Consider the following 22,417-nt stretch of genomic DNA (forward strand, 5'->3'; position numbering starts at 1 on the left):
GTAAGCGATTGACAAATCAAATAAATAAATAAACAAGGCAGAGGGGCTGATCTGCAGCAGATATCGGATACTTGGTCATGGGAAGGGGCAGCCAAGAGCACGGCTGGCTGGGGAATTCTGGGAGTTGAAAGTCCACAAGTCTTAAAGTTGCCAAGTTTGAAGAAGAAGGCTCCTGCTATAAAGCTGCTGCCTTCAACTCCTGATATGCTTTTTCTAAGGACTCACAGCAGCATCTTCTCATCCTCACTTCTGCCAAAGAGAGAGAAGGGAGGGAAGGACCCAGCACCGAAATCACCACCCACCATTTCAGGTCTGGTTTCTCAGCCTCCCCACCCCCAATCACCCAAAAGTTATCTGTCACTGGGGTATAGACTTAATGCTGCAGAGCAAACCCAACACCGTGACCAGGCAATGCAAAAAGATCGCCGAGGAACCAGAGAGCAAAGAAAGGCAAGACGGTGAGAGGCTTGGGAGATAAATTTTATGGAGGACGGGTAAAGGAATACAGTATAGCAGAGTTGGAAGGGACCTTGTAGGTCTTCTAGTCCAACCCCCTACTCAGGCAGGAAACCATAGGGCATTTCAGACAAGTGGTTGTCCAATCATTTCTTAAAAACCTCCGGTGTTGGAGCATTCACAGTTGGGTGAGCTTAGCCTCAGGAAGAGCAAGCTAAAGGGAGACAAGCTGGCAACCTTGCAATCCATGAAGTGATGCCGCAGAGAAGAGAGGGTGGGTTTATTTTGGAGAGGGTAAAGGCAAGACAAGAGCCGATGGACGGAAGCTTTACAAAGGAAGGTCCACACTTGAAATAAGGAGGAACTTCCTGACTGCAAGAGCTCTAGAGAGGTGGAAGAACCGGCCTCCTAGTGTTAATGGAGGCTCCATCGCTGGAGGCTTTCAAATACAAGCTGGACAGCCATTTCTCTGGAGCAGTCCAAGGCTTCCTGCCCAAGGCAGGGGTGAAAGTGCAAGATTTTCAACGTCCCCTTCCAACCCCAAGGTTCTACGGTTTGGTTCTGCAACCCAACAAGACAGACACAGACTTTAGAGAGTAATTAGGACTGCTGGCTACCAACCTGCCTTCCATGGAGGACCTGTATGCTGCACGAGTCAAAAAGAGGGCTGTGAAAATATCTACAGACCCCTCACATCCTGGACAGAAACTGTCAAAACGACGCTATAGAGCAGTGGTGGCTAACCTTTTTGGGCTCCTGTGCCAAAAATGGTGTGTATGCTTGTACACTCTCACTTGCGTGCCAGCATTCAGAAGGCAGTGCGTGTCCCCCCCATGCCCCCTACGCATGCACGTGCGCTCCCCACCCACCCCCGCTGCCCCCTTACCTGCATTGCACCTCACAGCTGATTTTTGGCTGGTTTGAGGCCTTTTCGGCCTCCCAAAGGCTTGAGGAAAGCTTCTGCAGGCTTTGCAGGCCGAAAACTAGCCCCGTTTCATAACTTCCGGTATTTTCGGAAAAACAGGAAGTGACGAGACAGGGCTAGTTTTCCTGCAGTTCGTGTGCCAGCACAAATGGCTCTGTGTGCCGCCAGTGGCCCGTGTGCCATAGGTTCGCCATCACGGCTATAGAGCACTGCACACCAGAACAACTAGACACAAGGGAAGTTTTTCCCCAAACACCATCACTCTGCTAAACAAATAATTCCCTCAACTCTGTCCAACTATTACAAAGTCTGCATTACTATAACTATTAATCTTCTCCTCACTCCTTATCATCCATCCCCTCCCACTTCTGACTGTATGACTGTAACTTTGCTGCTTGTATCCTTACGATTTATATTGACTATTTCCTAGTATGATTTGATTGCTTATTGTACCCCATGACTATTATTAAGTGTTGCAGCTGATGATTCTTGACGAATCTATCTTTTCTTTCATGTACACTGAGAGCATTTGCACCAAAACAAATTCCTTGTGTGTCCAATCACACTTGGCCAATAACGAATTCTATTCTATTCTATTCTATTCTATTCTATTCTATTCTATTCTATTCCATTCATTCCATTCCATTCCATTCCATTCCATTCATTATTCTATTCATTCTATTCTATTCTATTCTATTCTATTCTATTCTATTCTATTCATTCCATTCCATTCCATTCCATTCCATTCCATTCCATTCCATTCCATTCATTATTCTATTCTATTCTATTCTATTCTATTCCATTCTATTCTATTCCATTATTCATTATTCTATTATATTCTATTCTATTCTATTCTATTCTATTCCATTCCATTCATTATTCTATTCTATTCTATTCTATTCCATTCCATTCCATTCCATTCCATTCCATTCCATTCATTATTCTATTCTATTCTATTCTATTCTATTCTATTCTATTCTATTCCATTCCATTCCATTCCATTCCATTCCATTCCATTCATTATTCTATTCTATTCTATTCTATTCTATTCCATTCTATTCTATTCCATTCCATTCATTATTCTATTCTATTCTATTCTATTCTATTCTATTCTATTCTATTCTATTCTATTCTATTCATTATTCATTCCATTCCATTCCATTCATTATTCTATTCTATTCTATTCTATTCTATTCTATTCTATTCTATTCATTCTATTCATTCCATTCCATTCCATTCTATTCTATTCTATTATGTTCTATTCTACCTTGATGAATGTATCTTTCCTTTTATGTACACTGAGAGCATTTGCACCAAAGACAAATTCCTTGTGTGTCCAATCACACTTGGCCAATAAAGTATTCTATTCTATTCTATTCTATTCTATTCTATTCTATTCTATTCTATTCTATTCTATTCTATTCCATTCCATTCCATTCTATTCTATTCTATTATATTATGTTCTATTCTACCTTGATGAATGTATCTTTCCTTTTATGTACACTGAGAGCATTTGCACCAAAGACAAATTCCTTGTGTGTCCAATCACAGTTGGCCAATAAAGTATTCTATTCTATTCTATTCTATTCTATTCTATTCTATTCTATTCTATTCTATTCTATTCTATTCTATTCCATTCCATTCCATTCCATTCCATTCCATTCCATTCCATTCTATTCTATGTTCTATTGTACCTTGATGAATGTATCTTTCCTTTTATGTACACTGAGAGCATTTGCACCAAAGACAAATTCCTTGTGTGTCCAATCACAGTTGGCCAATAAAGAATTCTAGACATTCTATGCTTTGGTCCATTGAATTTACTGTGAACTCACAAGGTGGGCTTGTCTGAATTTGTATTACAATTCTCATCCCATGAGAGAGCCAGTGTGGTGTGGTGGTTGAGGCAGCGGTTTGGAAACTGGGAGATGCTGAGTTCCCACCTTGGGCATGAAGTCGATTGGATGACTTTGCGCCGGTCACTCTCTCTCAACCCTAGAAAGCAGGCAATGGAAAACCACTTCTGAAAACTTGCCAAGAAAAGTGTAGGAACTACTACCAGCTATACAGGTAGTCCTCAAATTACAACCACAATTGAGCCCAACATTTCTGTGGTTAAGGGAGTCAGGCCCCATTTTACGACCTTTCTTGCCACAGTTGTTACGTGAATCACTGGCGTTGATAAGTTAGTAACACCGTTGTTAAGTGAATCTGGCTTCCCCGTCAACTCTGCTGGCCAGAAGGTCGCAAACGGGGAATCCCGTGACCTTGGGACACGGCATCAGTCATAAGTATGAACCAGTTGCCAAGCCTCTGAATTTTGACCACGTCATCATGGGGATGCTGTGAAGGTCATAACATGTGAAAAGCGGTCGTAAGTTACTTTTTTCAGCACCGTTGTCTTTGGATGGTCACTAAATGAAGTTAAGTTGAGGACCACCTGCAATCCAGGCAATCTCTCTCTCTCTGTCTCTCTCTCTCTCTCTCACACACACACACACCCCTCTCAATGCACAGGCCTTCTTCTCTTCCTTTCTTCCCCATTCAACCCTCGGCTCATCTCTTCTGTAAAGCCAAAAGCACCAGGAGCTTCTCTGCGCACTGCCAAGATCGGTTTCCAGAACTGCCGTGTGGCAGAGGATGCCCAGGGTTGGGCATTTTGAAGACCTGGGTGCCATCAAACACGGTCTTCCCTCTCGTGGAACAGGCGCCCCAATGATATCTGGCTCCCTGACCAGGCTGTACATTTGCACGGACATCCTTGGGGGGTGGGGGGTGCCCTTAGATCTTCTCTGGGGTGTGTGCGGAGGAAGAGACAATGTGAGGTTTAGAGTCCTAAATTATATTTATCCTCTTTGGGAAACATAATCTCTCAAGCTCATGCTTTCTGAAACTTTATCTTGGGTGGCTCAGAAGGAGGGCAGAGAAATCAGAAAGCCCTGAAATTGAGCCGAAGCCCCAGCCAATAAACCTCGTTCGGGTGCTGCTGCATCAGCAGAGCTAAAGGTGACAATGTACCAGACAAAGCACACGATAGGTACTTCAGCCTCCTTCAAAGGGCACCTGTCCTGGCCCTGGAGCCAACTCTTCCCACCATCTCTCTTGATCCCAGATTCAGCTGGAGGGACCAGCAGCTGCTCTTCTGCCCAGAGCCTCGGCCAGGAGGAGCTCCAGCCACCCCCACCTTCCTTCCAATCCCACCAACATCACCCCCTGTCCTTGTTGGGACCACAGAGGCTTCATTTAAGCCCTCCTCCTTCAGGCACACTAGACTTTTGGGAGGAAGACTCTCTTTTCAACATAACACAAGCTGTGCATCTATTCCTTGTATCTGAGTGACATTTCAGAGTGCAGAGAAGAGCAACAAAGACGATTAGGGGACTGAGGCCCAAACCATATGAAGAACGGTGGCTGGAACTGGGTATGTCTAGTCTAATGAAAAGAAGGATTAGGGGAGACATGATAGCGGTGTTCCGATATCTCTGGGGCTGCCCCAAAGAAGAGGGAGTCAAGCTATTCTCCAAAGCACTTAAGGACAGGACAAGAAGCAACGGAGGGAAACTAATCAGGGAAAGAACCAACCTAGAACTAAGGAGTATTTTCCCTGACAGCGAAGAACAATAAACCAGCGGAATGACCTGCCTCTGGAAGTTGTAGATGCTCCAACACTGGAGGTTTTTATGAAGACACTGGACAGCCATTTGTGTGAAATAGTATAGGCTTTCCTACTTGAGCAGGGGGTTGGACTAGAAGACCTCCAAGGTCCCTTCCAACTCTGTTATTCTGTTCTTTGCATTACTCTGTTCTTCCTTCCTTCTAGAAAGCACGACTGGGGCGTGTGCCGTCCCACACATCCACCCTCAGAGTCATAATGGAGACCCCAACTCAATATCAAAGTTATCTTAGCATCTCACTGTCTCACACACAGGCACAAACACACACACACCCCTGCACGGACACAGATACTTAGAGCAGTATGCCGCTTGATGGCTTGCACACCCAATAACCGCTGTTCCAGATTCTCAGCTCCTGCTTGTTCAGACCAGCAGAACCTCAAACAACCCAGGAAGGGAGGCAGAAATGGGGAAAGTGTTGGAGTAGCCAAGGAACATTGGTCAATACCTTGCTATCACGCACATATCCACACGCATGCTCATTAGCAGCACATACATTTGTGCCTGGGCTTCCATTAACACATTCACTTTCCTCTAGAACAGGAATCCCCAAACTTGGCAACTCCAAGACTTGTGGACTTCAACTCCCAAAATTCTCCAGCCAGCATAGCTAGCTGGGAAATTCTGGGACTTGAAATCCACAAGTCTTAAAGTTGCCAAGGTTGGAGACCTCTGCTCTAGAACTCTTGTATAGTATTATTGTATTGTAAATACATACCTGGCAAGGCTTCCCTTGTTCAAGCCCTTCAAGGATCAGGCTCTGCAGGCCCAAAGAAACACCCTTTCCAGCCCATCTTTGAGAGCCACCAGCTGGACAAGAACTAGGGATGATTTCGCCTTGCAGGGGACAACCCAATTCTGAGTTCCACTGAAGGATATCGGAACAAGAAATTTCTAGGAAGGATCTGATGACTCATAATCATTAATCAATGATCTTTAGCTTGGATTGGACTGGATAGTCAAATCCCTTTCCTTGGTGCTCCATGGATCAGGGGTCTCCAACCCTGGCAACTTTAAGACTTGTGGACTAAGGTCTTAAAGTTGCCAAGGTTGGGGATCCCTGGCATAGATTGATGTTCACCAACACAGGACAGGAAAGCAGTTTGGGAAGCAGTCTGTCTGCACAACGGCCTAAACTAAAAAACAACAACAAATAAATGCAAAGTGCCCAAGCAGAAGGTCTAATCCACAGGGACCGGGTACCCCTAAATCTGTAGCCAAAAGGTTGGGATGCTGGTCCAGGAAGAGTGATGGAAACTGAGTGGGCAGAGGTTCAGCCCTATTGTTTTGACTGCCATCTTGGCTTTTCAATCACTCCCAGGAGCCTGACTGTGGCCTTTCCACTGCTGAGCCACAAACTGTTTCAGAAACTGGTACCTCCATTCCAAGCTTTGTCCCATTTCAGAAAGAAAAAGGCCCTTTGGTGAAAACCAGCAAATATTGTAGGGCTTCTCTACACTGTTGAGTTTTTTTTCGGTTACACTTCTCCATAGCTAAAATAATTTCTTGCAAAGGAGGCGCCAGGAAAATGGAAGGCGTCATCAAGCTCCCTAAAGCAGCTAAAGGTACAAATTCCCAAGTCCCACTTTGGCTGGGACTGCCATCCTAAAGGATTATCAGATGCCAAGTTAGCAAAACTTCACGAAAGCCACAAGCCCCCTTATCAAGCTGCAATGTAAGACCTGCTGGTTCATACAAAACAATTTAAAAAAACAGTTTGGAGCATAAATCTATCAAGGAAGTTTCACTGAGCACTGAGCAAAAATATTGATGTCCTGTGGGGAAAAATTCTCTCTCGGCAAACTTCTGGAGTAGGAGATGTTTACACACACACGCACACATTCGCATAAACTGTCTCGCCTGGAACTCACCAGAAAGGGGGGGGGAGGGAGGAAGGAGGGGGAGTTCCTTCAAGTACTTTAAAGCAGGGGTCTCCAACCTTGGGAACTTGAAGCCTGGAGGACTTCAACTCCCAGAATTCCCCAGCCAGCAAACCTGAAGTCCTCCAGGCTTAAATTTCCCAAGGTTGGAGACCCCAGCTTTAAAATGAAAACGAGTCTTTTACAGATTAACAGAGTTGGAAGGGACCTTGTAGGTCATCTAGTCCAACCCCAAGCTCTTCTTTTTCCCTCTTTACACCAACTGCTCCCCCGCCCCCCGCACATAAACTACCAGCAGTGGATTGTGAGAAGAGAAACGCAAATGTTTGGGGGACTTCACTAGCAATGCCACCGGGTGCTCAAACCCTGGCACGGCGATCTTGGTCCTATTCTTTCCATCTGTGCCTGACACTAGGGAGTCACACCCGCAACCCCCGCCGCAAAAGTCTCGCTGACGGCCCCTTCAGCTGATGGCGAGCGTCTTTGAAGAAGACTCCGGCGCCTACGGGGTGGGCAGGGGGTTGGACTAGATGACCCTCAAGGTCCCTTCCAACTCTGCTAGTCTAAAGAGGGGCTTTGCCGCCCCCCGCCCCGAGGTCTTTCTCGGCAGCCGCCTTCTTCCCACTCGCGGCTTCTCCTCGAGACGCGCAACCCCGAGCCGAGCGGAGCGGAGCGAGCGTCCGCTAACCCGCCGCCACCCGCGGTTGCAAAGGCTCCCAACATTACGCGACCCTCCCGCCCCGGGAGGCGAGTCCCCGCCGCCCGAGAGCCCCGGGCCCGCCTCTGCCCGCGCCTCCTTCCCCCCCGGCCGCGGTGCCTGGACTCTGGGCAGGGGGCTCCGCCGCGCCGGGCGACCTACCTTCCGCGAGAGGCTTCTCAGCGGAGACTTCACGCAGTTGCCCATCGCGGAGGCGGCCTTCCCGGCTGAGGAAGGGCAGCGGGCAGCGGGCAGCAGCCGAACCCATCGGAGCAAAGGGCGCCCCGGTCACCCCGAGCCCTCCGGCTGCCGCGGGCGGGGCCTCTCCCTCCCTCCCCCTCCCTCCCTCCGTCCGTCCCTTCTCCCAACTTTCTCCGCCAAGGAGGGGAAGCGGGGAAGGCGGCGGGCGAGGAGGGAGGGGAGGCGACGAGATGGATTATCTAATCTACCTCGGTTTAAAGACCGAGCCCTCCCCCCTCCCTCGTCCCGTCCCCCCGCCCCCGGACACCGCTTGGCAGGCAGGGAGCCGCTCTGACTCGGAACGGGAGCGCAGATTACAGACGAACAGAGTAGGAAGGGACCTTGTAGGTCATCTAGTCCACCCCCCCAAGCGGGAGACCCTACCTCATTTCGGACAAATGGCAGTCTTTAAGGGCCAAGCGCCCGCCGCATTTCCCTCGCCAGGATCGGGCTTCTCTCGGCCTCCCGGTTCGCCGTGAGCTTCCCCGGGCAGCGAGCGGTCGCCGCTTAGCCTGCCGACGTTCAGGGGTTCGCGCGGGCATTTGAGGCGGAAGCGACCGGTTAAGAGCAGAGCGGGCAGATTAAAGAGGGAGGCTCGTTCTGGCAAGGGGAAGGCGGCGTCGGAGCCCCGGTTGAGTCGCCCTTTCTTTCTTCAGTGCCCGTCGGAAGAGTCTGAACCTTGAACACGCGAAAATGACTCGTGGGGTTGGACTAGATGACCTACAAGGTCCCTTCCAACTCTGATTATCTGTTATCAAGGGTGCTGGAAACTGGAGGCTTCCGGCTGCCCCCAGGTCTAGCCAGCTCCAAAGCAACCCCCCCCCCCGAAGCCCCGCAGGAGAGGCTGAGCTTTCCAGGCACCAACTGAAGGGAGAGAAAAAGGCCTTTGTGATCCATGCAAGGGGACCCCAAACTTGGCAAGTTTAAGACTTGTGGACTTCAGTTCCCAGAATTCCTCCTCCAGTCATGTTAGCTCAGGAATTCTGGGAGTTGAAGTCCACAAGTCTTAAAGTGGCCAAATTTGGAGACCTCTGCTCTATGCTATGACAATTCTCCACGGCCAACTTGCCATGGTCAACTCACCTCATGACAACTCACTAGGGCAAAAGAATTACATTAATATCAAAGAATTGATGGAAGAGAGTCATTAAAGAAAGGATGCGAAAGGAGAGACAGAATGAAATGTGAATGGCAAAAACTAAAATATTTTTTATTTATTTAAAATGATTAGAGTTGTTGACATTGTCCCGCAGGAAGTGTTCCCACGGTGAGTTGGCCGCCGCAAGTCGGCCGTCCCCTTCTCCCCCCAGCTGAGGGTCCCTCTGCTCTCTTTCTCAGATCCAGGAAGCTCCAAGAGACATTCTTTGGAACAAGGGTCTTCCAACTTGGCTACTTTAAGACTTGTGGACTTCAACTCCCAGAATTCCTGAGCTAACATGACTGGAGGAGGAATTCTGGGAACTGAAGTCCACAAGTCTTAAAGCTGTCAAGTTGGAAGACCCCTGCTCTGGAATGACAGGCTACAGTAGCTGGGCTGAGTTTTCCTACCGGGGCTGCCTCTCTAGAGCCCCCCAGCACTTTGAGAAGGTCTGGAGGAGCGCAGAGATTAGTATTCAATAATGGAAGAAGATAAACAAAATAGAAAGGAATACAGATACATAGAAATAGGGAAGAATACACAATGTATGCAATACCAATATTGAACTGTATGTGAATAAAAGTTTAAAATGTATAGATTGATAAATGTAATAGTGTAATACGGTACAAATATGAAAACAACAGTTTTAATTATGATGTACAGTGCTATGTAGTTAAAAGGTATTATATTGTATGACCGTGAGATAACCAGGAGGTATCCCATGATGCATTTTTACATTAAGGGACTTGATATAGCCAGTACACAAAGTTGTAAAATTGGAAATGTGATGAACAATAATGGAAAATGTACAATAAAAACATTAAAAGAGAGAGAGAGAGAGAGAGAGAGAGAATGTCTAGAGGAGAGCAAACTCAAGGAATTATACCAAATTCTACCAAATTCAGGCCAACCTGAGTCTGCAGCCAAACATTCCTGGATCAGGGGAGCTGCTCCTTCAGAGCAGGGGTCTCCAACCTTGGCAGTTTTAAGACTTGTGGACTTCAACTCCCAGAATTCCTCAGCCAGCAAAGCTGCCAAGGTTGGAGACCCCTGCTCCAGAGCACCGAACCAGGTTTATGAAGTTGAGTATCCAGCAAATGCAAAGGGGAGGGAAAGGAATGGACCATGGTGGGGCCACAGCCAGAGGGATCCGGGCGCAGTATAGCTGGCTGGGGAATTCTGGGAGTTGAAGTCCGCAAGTCTTAAAGTTGCCAAGTTGGGAGATCTCTGGTGTAGAGAGAGGCAGACACCGATTGACAGCCTTCTTTGCAGATTCTTGCAGAAGAATTTTTTTATTGTTGTTTTTTAAGAAGAGGCTCTGGCTTCTCCTCCGGCTTCTCTGCCTTATTGTGGTAGGAGAGCCTTGGCTCATGACTCCCAGGGCATCCGTTTCAGGCCACAGACTGAGCCAAGGTGGTTTCATGTCACCCTGAGGGCTGCTGGGAGTTGAAGTCCACGCACCTTAAAGTTGCCACGGTTGAGAAACGCTCTTCTCTTGGACAGGACCAGAAATGCAGCGGGAGAGAACAGCACCAGCTCCACTGAGGACGAGTCCCCTGCTCGAATTTGGCTCCCAGGAACTTCAGTTATTCGGCAGAGAAAACGATCCGCCTGGCTGCTAGAGGGGCTTGTGGCTGAGGGGGCCATGAGTGCTGCCCCTGGATCCCCTCCTCCTCTTCCTCCTCCATCCGCCACGGGAGGCCGGATGGAGCTTCCTTCCCTGAAGTGGCTCCTTATCTTATCAGGGCAGTGACAAGAAGCGTCTGAGCCTGCTGGGAGGGAAAGGGAAGGTGCCAGGGTCCCTTGGCTGGGTCAACCTGCAGCCAGGCCGAGCAGGGCCTCTTCAGGAGCCCCAAGGAAGCAGAGGCTCCGACCCAGAGCTCTGTGTTCAATGGTCTTTGGGGGGGATGTGCAAGCAGGCCTGGTGGCCTGGCACCCATGGGGAGGGGCCTTTTCCGGCGCTGCAAGACGAGTAGAGGAGGAGCTCCAGGGCTGCCCCGGCCCCCAAGAGGCAGCGGCTCTTCTACCATCCTCTGTCTTTGCCAACCAACAGTTTGACACCCCCCACCCCACCCCCCATTCCTTGGAGTTTTGCTCCAACTGACGCACTTCTGTGCGCACTGAAAAGCGGTTCTAAAGTGGAGCCGCTGAAGAGCGGAAGTTTCATTTGAGGCAAGAGCTGTGGGACACTGTCCCCGTCCCCCCCCCTCCCGTTGGGGTTTGAATGCTCGCCTTTCCCGCAGCGCTGACCTGCCACTAGGTGGGGCTGTGTCCTCAGTGCTCAGCCGGTCTTCTGATTTTTGCCAGGTTTGCTCAGGGCGAATGCCCACGGCTGGCACCAAGAGGCAGGCGGAGGCTGCTGCCGCCCCCTGGCAAGAAGCTTTCTGGTGGGATCTCACTGCTACGTTCCGACAACCACTTCATGCAGCCGGATGAAGCAGCCCTTGCCTCCCAAAACGCAGGCTGTTGACAAAAGAGCCCCCATTCTCGAAGGTGTCCTGTGGCCCCTGGTGGGTGTTCACTGCAGTGGGCCAGGACGGGGGTCCCCAAACTTGGCAACTGGTGGACTTCAGTTCCCAGAACTCTGAGAATGGAATTCTATGCTAGCTGAGGAATTCTGGGAACTGAAGTCCACTTAAAAGTTGCCAAGTTTAAAGACTAACACAAAGTCATTTTAGAGGAGTCTCTACCATAGGGGAAACAGATTAATTTTATATGTAGGTGTTGTTTTTTTTTACATATATTCAGCCACATATATTTGGACAAGCTGCAAACAAGTATGTTTAAGGATCCGCTTCAGTCAAAACAGAAACACAGTCATGGTCTAAGTACTGTAGTTGATGTCTAAATGCTAGCTATACCTTTCACTGAAATAAACAGGATTATTAGTTTCATACTATAGTCAGGTGCAGGCGATATTCTTCTTCCATCCTTAACAAACTATTTTTGTTTGTGGGTTTGTAGTGTGTTTGGTAGTGTTTGAAGAAGCCCCAGAAGTACATAAAACAAGCATATTCTTTCCCAATAAGAACAGCTTAGCTAATTTAACTTAACAGTGTAAATATAAAATGTAAAGTTACCATTTTGCTTCTTTTTAATTTTTTATATTATGGTTCTTATTATGTTCTAAGCTGCCCAGAGCCACATATATAAATTTAATAAGTAAACGCAAACCAAATGTTGAGAATGAAAGTCTGCAAATGACTTCTATATTGTTTTTTTTTAAGTGCAATTGTATGCATTAAAAGAAACCAGAGCTGTATTTCTGTACTTCAATTCTTTTCTGCTTGCCTGCCTTTCTCGTTGGCATTGTGAGATTCAATCCAACACAACCTTCCTGGTGGCACCAAGTGGAGGAAAGGCAAACTCCCAATTGCTGCCTGGTTTAGAGCTGGGAAAACCATAAGCAGAGCCAAAGGGGAGAGGCAGGTAGTCCTCAACTTACAGCCACAATTGAGCCCATCATTTCTGTTGTTAAGTGAGACATTTGTTAGGTGAATGTTGCCCCATTTCTTGTCCCAGTTGTTAAGTGAATTCTCTGCAGTTGTTAAGTTATCGACACGGTTGTTAAATGAAACTGGCTTCCCCATTGACTTTGCTTGTGAGAAGGTCACAAAAAATGATCCCATGCAAGCGACTGAATGTTGATCATGTGACCACGGGGATGCTGCAATGGTCATAAGTGTGAAAAACAGTCATGAGTCACTTTTTTTAGTGCCCTTTGTCACTTTGAATGGTCATTAAACGAACTGTGGTAGTGTCGTGCCCCTGGTGGAGACTGACTCTGAGGGAGTGAGGAACAGCCGACAGGGAGTGGAGGTGTGGCTCTGGAGGTTGTGGAGGAGGCTGGGGAAGGGCAGAGGCTGACTGGGCAGTCAGAGGCCCATCCCCTCTCCATCCTAGAGCATGCAGGGAGGAACGGAGAAGGAAACAACTTGGCTTATGAGAGAGGAAGTGGCCATGATCCCCCTCATTGGTTGCAGCTGGGGAGAATAGTATATAAGGGAGACGGTTAAAACACAGCTTTGCCAGAAGCAAAGTGTGTTTTATTTTGGGCTGAAGTTATCTTGGTTGGCGTCCTTCCAACAGACTGCCTTGTTATCTCCTTGAAGTTGGTAATTACTTATCCTGGTCTGTTGTGGAATTTCCTTCATTGTAGTTTGTTTTGGTTTTTTATTTCACCTCTATCTGCTCATTGAGTTCGGACCGTATTGCTTTCTTTTGAAGAATATTTTTGAATAAGTTTTATCTCCAACTGAGAATTATTGAACAGTGGGGCCAAGTTGGAGGCATTAAAGGACATTTATTTACCTTTTGGATTTTGTTACGTTTGTGTTACACTCCAGGTCATCACAGGTAGGTCAAGGACTACTCGTACTCTGCCAAGCAGGACAGGCCAAGAAAGAGCATGCCCCCTCCCAGAACAAAAGCCCGCACGGTTCCCCAGGTCCAGCAGCTTAAAATATGGGACTTTTGCTCCATCGCTGGCTCGGGAATTCTGGGAGTTGAAGTCCACCTGTCTTCAAGTTCCCAAGGTTAAGAAACACCATTCTACTGTCTGCCAAATCTCTCTTTGAAAAGGTTGGCCTTGACTTGATTCCTAATAACAACTGTCAGGATTCCAGCAGTTACTACAGCTAGAATTGTATTTGCTCAAAATTGGAAAAATGAGAAAATTCCGATAGAGGAGGAGGTGATTAAGACAATAATGGAATGTGCAGAAATGATTAACATGATTAATAGATTAACATTAGCAATTAGAGAGCAAGAAGAAAAATAATATTTTAAGATATGGGGTTTATTTTATCAATTGCTAGATAGAAAAGTAGGAAATTGACATATAATACACTAGCAATGATATGTTATAACTGATTATTATAGAATGAATTATAATATGAATTAAAATTAGTAAGAATCGAGATAATTATCCTCTAAAGGATAATGCGGATTTGAAATTAAAGTCTAATGATGATGTAATAATAATGTAATATGACATGGAAAGTTGACTAATGTAATATGAATGTGAACCTAAATCTAAGAGGAAAAGACTATCGATTTTGTGCACAAGAAATATGTACCAACTGACACGCTGTATAATTGAAGAAGGTTTTATTTGTTGTTTTATGTTTATATTTGTCTATGTTTGTTGTTAAAAAAAAAAAATTAAAAAAGGATTTCGGCAGTTACCCCCAATTAAATCATGAGTCTCGAGCCAAACTTCCAAAACTTAAAAAGGATTTATTAGGGGTTAAACTGTCTGGCACTGCCTGGGTGCAGCCGTCTCTGAGGCACATCATTCATTGTCACCCTTGACCCTGGTTTCCCCCCACCCCCTGGGTGTATCGTAATTCATATCCTCCAATGGGATATGTCCATAGCCCAGAGTCATCAATCATGCTCTCCAGTTAGATATTTGAACGGCAGAAACTTCAGTCACCTAGTTACTATCTTTGAAAGCATTTATGGAATGCAAGCTGCCCACTGGTCCCCCCTCCCTTTCTGTTGGCAACTCTAAAAAGACCATAGAAATATTTTATGAGTTGACAGGAACAACATGATTTCCCACCATTCTCAGGCAGGAGAACTGAAGCAAAAGCCCCTTAGTATGCCATGAAGAGGAGGGGGGAATCAAAAGCCCCCTCCTCTCTAACTTTTAACCCCCCCACTCCACCCAAAGTAGCCAGTCAAAAACTCAGCCAGACAGAAAACTTTGCAACTCCAAGGAAGGATTTTTGTGGCTGGTTTTAGAGAAGAGATCTTTGCTTTCTGAAAAAGCTCAAGAGCTTTCACTGTCCACTTTCCCTGCATAAAGACACCGACTGCCAGACCCCTTTATTGTCCCCAGGAGAGGAAGAAGCTGCAGCGCTGAAGGGCTGCCCAGCTACACTCCACAATTAAAGTCAAGTTCAGCTACCCCCTTCAGAAAGAAAGAAAGAAAGAAAGAAAGAAAGAAAGAAAGAAAGAAAGAAAGAAAGAAAGAAAGAAAGAAAGAAAAGAAAGAAAGAAAGAAAGAAAGAAAGAAAGAAAGAAAGAAAGAAAGAAAGAAAGTCATGCAGCCATTGGTTTGCAACGAGCCCAATTTGCAAGGTTCCCTCAAAATGGAGGAGAAAAAGATAGGGAAGGTGCCTTAACAACCCCTGCTAAGGCAGTGGACTGATTGTCTTCAGGCCTCCCAATGGTTGGAAGAAATATTCATCTGGTTCAGTTCCAAGCCAGGAGAAAGGCACTGGAGACAAAATGGAGGCTGGAGGCTGATTGGTCCATTTATTGATGAAGCAGAACCACCAAGCACGTGTGATTCTGGGCAGCTGACCCCACGGAGTTGAGAGTGGGGCGTATTTATACCTTCTCTTGGGCTTTGCACTCAAGCTTCCTGTTCCTGTGCAAGGACGTGTGTTCTATTGGCTGTTGTCAGACTCCCATGGGGACGTGTACAAATCCTAGGAGCTTGTCTGAGCTAAGCTTGGTTGAAGTTTGGCTGATGCAATGAAAGGGTTTGTTGGGAAATTCCTATTGTGGCTGAGGGCTAATCCTGCCTTTGTTCAGACTTTGCTGCGGGGCGTAATAGATTACCAAATCTGCATTTCTAAAAGCTGGCCTCAGTTGAGTATCTGCTTGGGGCAGGGAGCTGGGGCTCTTGAGTTTCTGTCTCCCTTAAGATTTTTATTTCTCTTTTAGGGGAAATCTTTTATCATGCCTTTTTAAATATTTCTCAGAATTTTCCATTCTTCCAGGAGAAGGGCCGGGGTGGGCTTCCAAAATTTCAGCACCAAGTTCCCTGCCAAGTTGCTGAGTGGGTGTGGCCATGGTGGGTGTGGCCTAGTCGGCCTTCTGCACCATGGGGGGGCGTTTTTGCCCTTCCTGGGCTCCGGAGGCTTTCCTCGAGCCTCCAGGAGGGTGAAAATGGCCTCCCCCGAGCTCCAGAGGCTCTCCGGAACCTGTTTCCGGCCTTCTGGAACTTCTGGGATGCCCGTTTTTCACCCTCCCTGAGCCTCCATGTGGACTCTGCACTTACCTCCTGGGCCGTGTGGAAACTCCTGGGTGGGCCAGCCAGGGGTGGGATTTGGTGGTTCTCCAAACTGGCCATAATATTCGCTACCGGTTCTCCTGAACCTGGGCCAACCTACAGCAGCCCAGCCATGGAGAGGGGTGGATGTTAACTTTCTACACACTTTCACAGTGACCATCTTGGCTTGTTTTGACCATAAACTGCAGACACCCTTGACCCCAGAAGAAAATATTTGATGATGAGGGGTCCTTGGTGCTCTCTGGCCTTGGTGTTTTGGGTTTTTTCGCAGACGTTTCATTACCCAAACTAGATAACATCATCGGTGCACTACCTAGTTTACCTATGACCATTTACCATTATTTATTTTGTTTATTTAGAAAATGTATATTGCCACAAATGTATATTGCAAATGCACAGGGCGACTGGAGGCGCTTACGGGAATATAAAAACATCACATGTAAAAAAATAAAACTAATAGAAGAAAATAATCAAATAATCAAATAATATTACAGCCCCTACCTCCCCTTGTTCAGGTAATGAAATGTCTGCAAGAAACCCACCAAGCTCAGAAAGCACTAAGGACCCGCAGGTCAACCTTGAGCTACAGATGTTCTCCTTCATTGATATTGGATTACTTTCAGTTAGCACATGTCAGGCGGTGATCAATTAAAAATTTTAAGGAAGCAGGGGCGTTTCGTTTACAAAGAGGCCGTCTCTGGAAGCTGATCCAGCTGGACATTAAAAAACTTGAAAAGCCCTTTGACAGCAAAGGCTCCAGATATTCTGGGTTTTTCTTGCTCAGATGTGGTCAGGTGGAGGCTGGACAGCTCTCTCTCCCTGGGACGCTTGCATTTGAGTTCCTCTACGATGGCAATTTTAGAACCTATGGACTTCAACTCCCAGAATTCCTGAGACAGCATTGCTGGCTCAGTAATTCTGAGAGCTGACATACAAGACCATAACATCGCCATAGTTGCCCCACCCTGCTCCACTGTATTGATCAGACACCTGGACATCATTGCCTTCAACTCCAGGATTCTAGCATTAAATAATGTAAATAAAATGTTACTTAATGCCTCCGATGTGGAGGTGAGAGCTGCCCTTGCAATTCAGGCATTGTGGAAGCTCCAGGAATTGCAAGGGAGAGAAGTGGGGCGCAAACCTTGTCTGTTGTCTTCTACTTCCCTCAAGTTTGCCCCTTGGTGCCCAAGGAGAGGAGCTACAAGAGGGGGACAGAAACATCATCACGCAAACACACAACTGATGTATTTGAGGCAGCTGTTCAGATAGCGGTACCTAAACATGTGATGACATTGCAACAGATGTGTGACTATTGGAGTGTTACTGTGGTTTATTGTGAAGGCTGCTACTGAAATGGAATGGAATGTGGAGGTGGTTTCTCAGGAGGGAAATTAACAGATTAGCAGTTGGAAGGGACCTTGTAGGTCATCTAGTCCAACCCACCCCACCCAAGCAGGAGACCCTACACCATTTCTGACAAAGGGCAGTCCAGTCTCTTCTTGAAAGCTTCCAGTGATGAAGCTCCCACAACTTAGACAACTTTTGTTCCATCGGTTGACTGTTCTCACTATCAGAAAATTTCTCCTTATTCCCAGGTTGAATCTCTCCTTGTTCAGTTTCCATCCATTATTCCTTGTCTGGCCTTTGGGTGCTTTGGAAAATAGCTCGACCCCCTTCCTCCTCCCTGTGGCAGCCCCTCAAATATTGGAAGACTGCTCTCCTGTCCCTAGAATTACAAATTTTGCTGGCTCAGTGCAAGACTTTCATTCTGTCTCTTATTTTATGAGCTATTTTAATGGCTGAGATTTGGATGGGACAAATACCTTGTGCATGAGGGAAGGGAGTTTTATTTGTACCAGAGACAGGATTTCCTCTGAGGAATTGTTGAAGGAATTGCAGGCCCAATGTGGGGAAGAGGGGACGGAAGGAAGAAAGTCAAATCAAAGCTGGGCTCCTGCTTTTTGCTCAGTGGCTCGTTTCGCATCGCATCAAGCTATAATGTTTGGTTGTTTGGTGTGGCTCATTGAGTGGCACAACTCAGCCACTGGGGCTTGTAAACCATGGCTGATGGCTCACCATCTTGTGTGAATGCAGCCAGTTGTAGTTAATTCAGTTGGGTGCAGTTAAACAGATCCCATTATGGGTTATCGGCCATCTGCTTTCCTTTTTTGACAGGAAATCTCAACTTTTTGCAATTTAGGGAGCCTCCAGCCCCAAATCTTCTGGTTTTTGAACCCTGGGTTAAATGAGGGGAAAAGGAAAATGTGCTGGGTTATTTGCTTGCAGACATTTCATGACCTGACTAGGTAACAGCATCAGTGCTAGTAGGTGTGCGGTTTGCTCCCTGTTTAATATGCATAGCATAATATTTGTATATAAAAGGAGTATAAAACCCACACTCAACAGAACTTTTAATGCTACATAGTTGGGTAATGAATGTCTGCAAGCAAACAACCAAGCTCAGAATGTATCAAGGACTCCACAATTGTCCTCCTCCTCCTCCTTCTAGCACTGATGATGTTACCTAGTTGAGTCATGAAACATCTGCAAGAAAACAATCAAGCTCAAAGAGCACCAAGGACCCCCACAGTCCTTTTCCTCCTCCTCCTCCTCCTCCTCCTCCCAAACCCCACTCGCTTCTAGCACTGATGATATTACCTAGTTGAGTCATGAAACGTCTGCAAGCAAATAACCAAGTTCAGAGAGCACCACTTTCTGCCCTGAGCTACAAAGATCCTATTCTGAACACAGGAGTCTCTGGGTGGGTAGATCCATCCAGAAGAGCTGTGGCTGGGCTAGACCCATGAAGCCTAGCTGGGAGTAACCACTTGCTTGAGGAAGGGAAGAGAAGCCTCCAAGCCCAAATGGCTTGAGGACCAACTGAACCGCCGGAGGGTTCTTCCTTGGATGGAAACGGGGGGGGCCCTGAGGTCTCCCAGCAAGCAGATCTTGCATCCCTCTTTCTTCAAGCCAGATGGAATTGGAGTGATCCTAAGAGCAGCTGGAAGGAACCGTGCCAGGCTGGGGAAGAGCATGATTGCAAACAGAAAAGCAGACAAGCAGAGCGCCAGGCCCAGCTGGCTTGCTTGGACTGGCCCAGAGGGACAAAGAGTAATAAATGTTCCCTGTCAACAGCCAGAGAAGCAACACTGAAGAAACTGGGCCCAGGGGAAACCTTGCTGAGAAGGAGTTTGGAGCGCTTTGCTGTTGTCCTATAACACAGACGGGCTCTTCCCATTGCAAGGCCCAGGCACAGCCTTGCTAACAGCACACACACAGTTGTGATTATTAACCCCATCGGCTCTGGAGTTCAGGCGGAGAAAGGAACTTCATATCTTGGGTGGCTTCAAATGGGAGATTTTTTACACAGAGCTCTTTACCGATACATGCATTTATAAGCGTGTAAGCCTCCCTGAAATCTCCCATCCCTGGCCCGTCTGTCTTTGGGCCTCATGTGCTGCTGTGAGTGTCTTGAGAAAACCAAAGTGTCAGTCGAGATGGTGCAATGTAATTAACGGGACTCCCCAGGCGATGCTCCAAGGGAGGGAGGGGTCCTGCTCAGCTGATCAAAGCTATCACCATCCAACTGCAGAGCTGCAAAAGAAAGCAGCGGGTTGCCTTACACTCAAGGGGGGAAAAAGAAAGATAAACATTTGGCACCAGGATTCCTGAAGCGTGTAGAAATGGCGAAAGTTTAAGTTCGGATTTAGTACAATTAAACCAAATGTTCTTAGTTCTGCCTGGGAAAGCCATGGGAAATCATCAAAACCAATAAAAAGAGAAAGTTAGAATATTTTGGACATTGTGATGTGACACCCGGAAAAATACGTCCTACTTCACTTCATCCTCCAGGGAAAGATTGAAGGCAAATGAGGTCCAGGAAGAAGAACATCGTGGCTTCAAAATCTAAGGGACCTGTTTGGACAAAACTCAGCAGCCCCTTTTGGGCTATTGATAAAAATAGGATCACTAACACGGTCGCCAACGCTCGATGACAGACAGGACACAAGAAGAAGAAGAATCTTGGTTCAGTCTGGGGAGATGCAAAGAGTTATGCAATTTTACATGAAGATGCTAACCCAGGCTTCGTTCAAATTAAGAAAACACAAACTGTGTGGAAAAGCAAACCTTTTTTAATATGATGCTGGGAATTCTTTGCATTCCCAGCCAAAACTCATTAAACACAATTGTCTGAGGTAAGAGCATGCCTTTCAGGGTTGTGAAAGGCTGCTAAGAATAGAAGTCCAATTACTGAGAAATATCAACTGGCAGAAGTTCCAGCAAAGACAAACCAGAGTTCTCAGGGCTTCAACGAGGAATGAACTTCTTTGCTTCCTGCAAAGAGCACATCCCCGAGGGCTGGTTTATATCCCTTATGGGAGGGGCCATCACCTTCCAGCCTTTCTCCCGAGTCGCCCTTGCTGCTTCAGCTGCTCTCTCCTTCTAGCAGCCCTGCACACACGCGCACTCGGAACAGGCTCCCCGGGGTCCTCTGCTTCACTGCTGCCAGACTCCAAAGGCTCCGAAGGCAGCACCCAACTCCCAGATGACCCTGGCCCCATCCCTGCATCAAATGCAGGACCCTCATCCGAATCCTCTCCAAACTCCCGGACTGGTTCTCTTTCGTCCTCGCTATCAGATACCTCTACCATCCAAACCTGCTACCGGCGAACCACAACAGATGCTTGATTCCTTCACTTTGGCAGGAAAAATCGTAGCCAAGATGGGGGAGATTTCCTTAGGTATATCAGGCCAAAGATCTCTACGTGGATCTCACTCTAAACATGAGCCAACAGTCAGGCAGCTGCAAAAAAAACTCCAAAAACTCCATCTTAGGTGACCCTCAGCAAAGTATGGAGTCAAGATCATTGCTCTTCTCTATTGGTCAGATCATATCCAGAATATTTTGTCTAGTGCTCCAGGCTCTAGGCTAGAAACTAGCAGATGGTGGGTTCTAGCCCGGGCTTTGGCCCAAAAGCCAGCTGGGTGACTTTGGGTGAGTTATAGAACATAATAGAGTTGGGACCTTGGAGGTCTTCTAATCCAACCCCCACTCAAGCAGGAAACCCTATACCATTTCAAACAAATGGTGGTGTCCAGTCTCTTCTTAAAAGCCTCTAGTGATGGAGTACCCACAAGCCAAGCTATTCCATTGGTTGATTGCTCTCACCATTAGGAAATTTCTCCTTAGTTCTAGTTGCTTCTCTCCTTGGTTAATTTTCATCCATTGTTCCTTGTCTCCTTTTCTGGTGCTTTGGAAAATAGTTTAATCGCCTCATCTTTGTAGGAGCCTCTTAAATATTGGAACGCTGCTAACACATCTCCTCTCACCCTTCTTTTCACTAGACTAGGCGTACCCAGTTCCTTTCATGGTCCTTTGTGTTAGCTGCCAGCCCTCTGACCACTCTTGCTATTCTTCTCTGTAGTCTTTCCAGATTCTCCCTCAACCCAACCCAACTCACAGGGTTGGCGTTGTGGGGAAAACAGGAAGAGGAAGGGATATGTTCACCACTTGAATTATATATCTCTATCTCTAAAAGTAAAGGTATCCCTGTCAGTTGTGTCTGAATTCCAGGGCACGATGCTCATCTCCATTTCTTGACTGATGGAGCCAGCATTGTCTGAAGATAATTGCTGTGGCCAGCATGGCTATACGCTGAGGCGCATGGAACACAGTAACCTTTCCCACCAAAGTGGTACCTATTTATCTACTCACATTTGCATGCTTTCAAACTGCTAGGTGGGCAAGAGCCGGAGCAAGTAATGGGATCTCACCCATTGCACGGAGCTCGGGGTCTCAAACCCAAGCTTTAACTGCTGAGCCATCACGCTCCCTTTTTTATCTCTATCCATATATCTCTATCTGTATTTGTCTATCTCCAGGTAGTCCTCGACTTACAACAAGGTCATAAAATGGGAAAAAACTCGATTAACAACTGTCTTTTTTAGCAATGGGAATTTTGGGTTCATTTGTGGTCATAAATGAACCTTGATTTATATAATATACTCAATGGGAGGCAGAGAAGAGGTGGGATTGGCCGGTTCTCCAAACTACTCAAAGTTTCCGCTACCGGTTCTCCAGAACTGGTCAGAACCGGCTGAAGACCACCTCTGCCATGTATCTATATCTCTATATATAAAAGTGAAATACCACTCATGCATCATCACAAAATCTCCAGAACCATAAAGCCTACAAACTTGACATTTGGCACATGTGTTCCTCTTGGCTTCTAGGTGCTCACTAAGAAAGGATTTTTCTAAATGACCATCAAAGCATTAGTATTTCCTATATTATTATTATTAACACGCTCTGATGCTGAGGAGTTCTACTCCCCCTCCCCACCTGGAAAGAAACCTCTTCCAAATGCAAAACAGAA

At 46.7% G+C, this 22,417-nt stretch overlaps 1 protein-coding gene across 4 annotated transcripts in view; it reads right to left on the reverse strand.

The window, feature by feature from the left end:
- Positions 1–22,417, reverse strand: part of CABP1 (calcium binding protein 1) — a 49,080-nt gene that overhangs the window by 20,761 nt on the left and 5,902 nt on the right. The window contains exon 1 of one of the 4 annotated variants that reach the window (XM_087943080.1): positions 7,795–8,190. The exons of 2 other annotated variants lie outside the window; for them this stretch is intronic. In XM_087943080.1, coding sequence (XP_087799206.1) covers positions 7,795–7,839 — 45 coding nt within the window. In that variant the 5' untranslated portion in view covers positions 7,840–8,190. Of the gene's footprint in view, positions 1–7,794; positions 8,191–22,417 lie in introns of those variants that run through there. One more of the 4 variants, XM_087943079.1, reaches the window with a different exon arrangement.

This window comes from Notechis scutatus, chromosome 13 (assembly GCF_049901735.1).
Source record: "Notechis scutatus isolate UNSWTSFEM ecotype Mainland chromosome 13, rNotScu1.2, whole genome shotgun sequence".
Lineage (NCBI taxonomy): Eukaryota > Metazoa > Chordata > Lepidosauria > Squamata > Elapidae > Notechis > Notechis scutatus.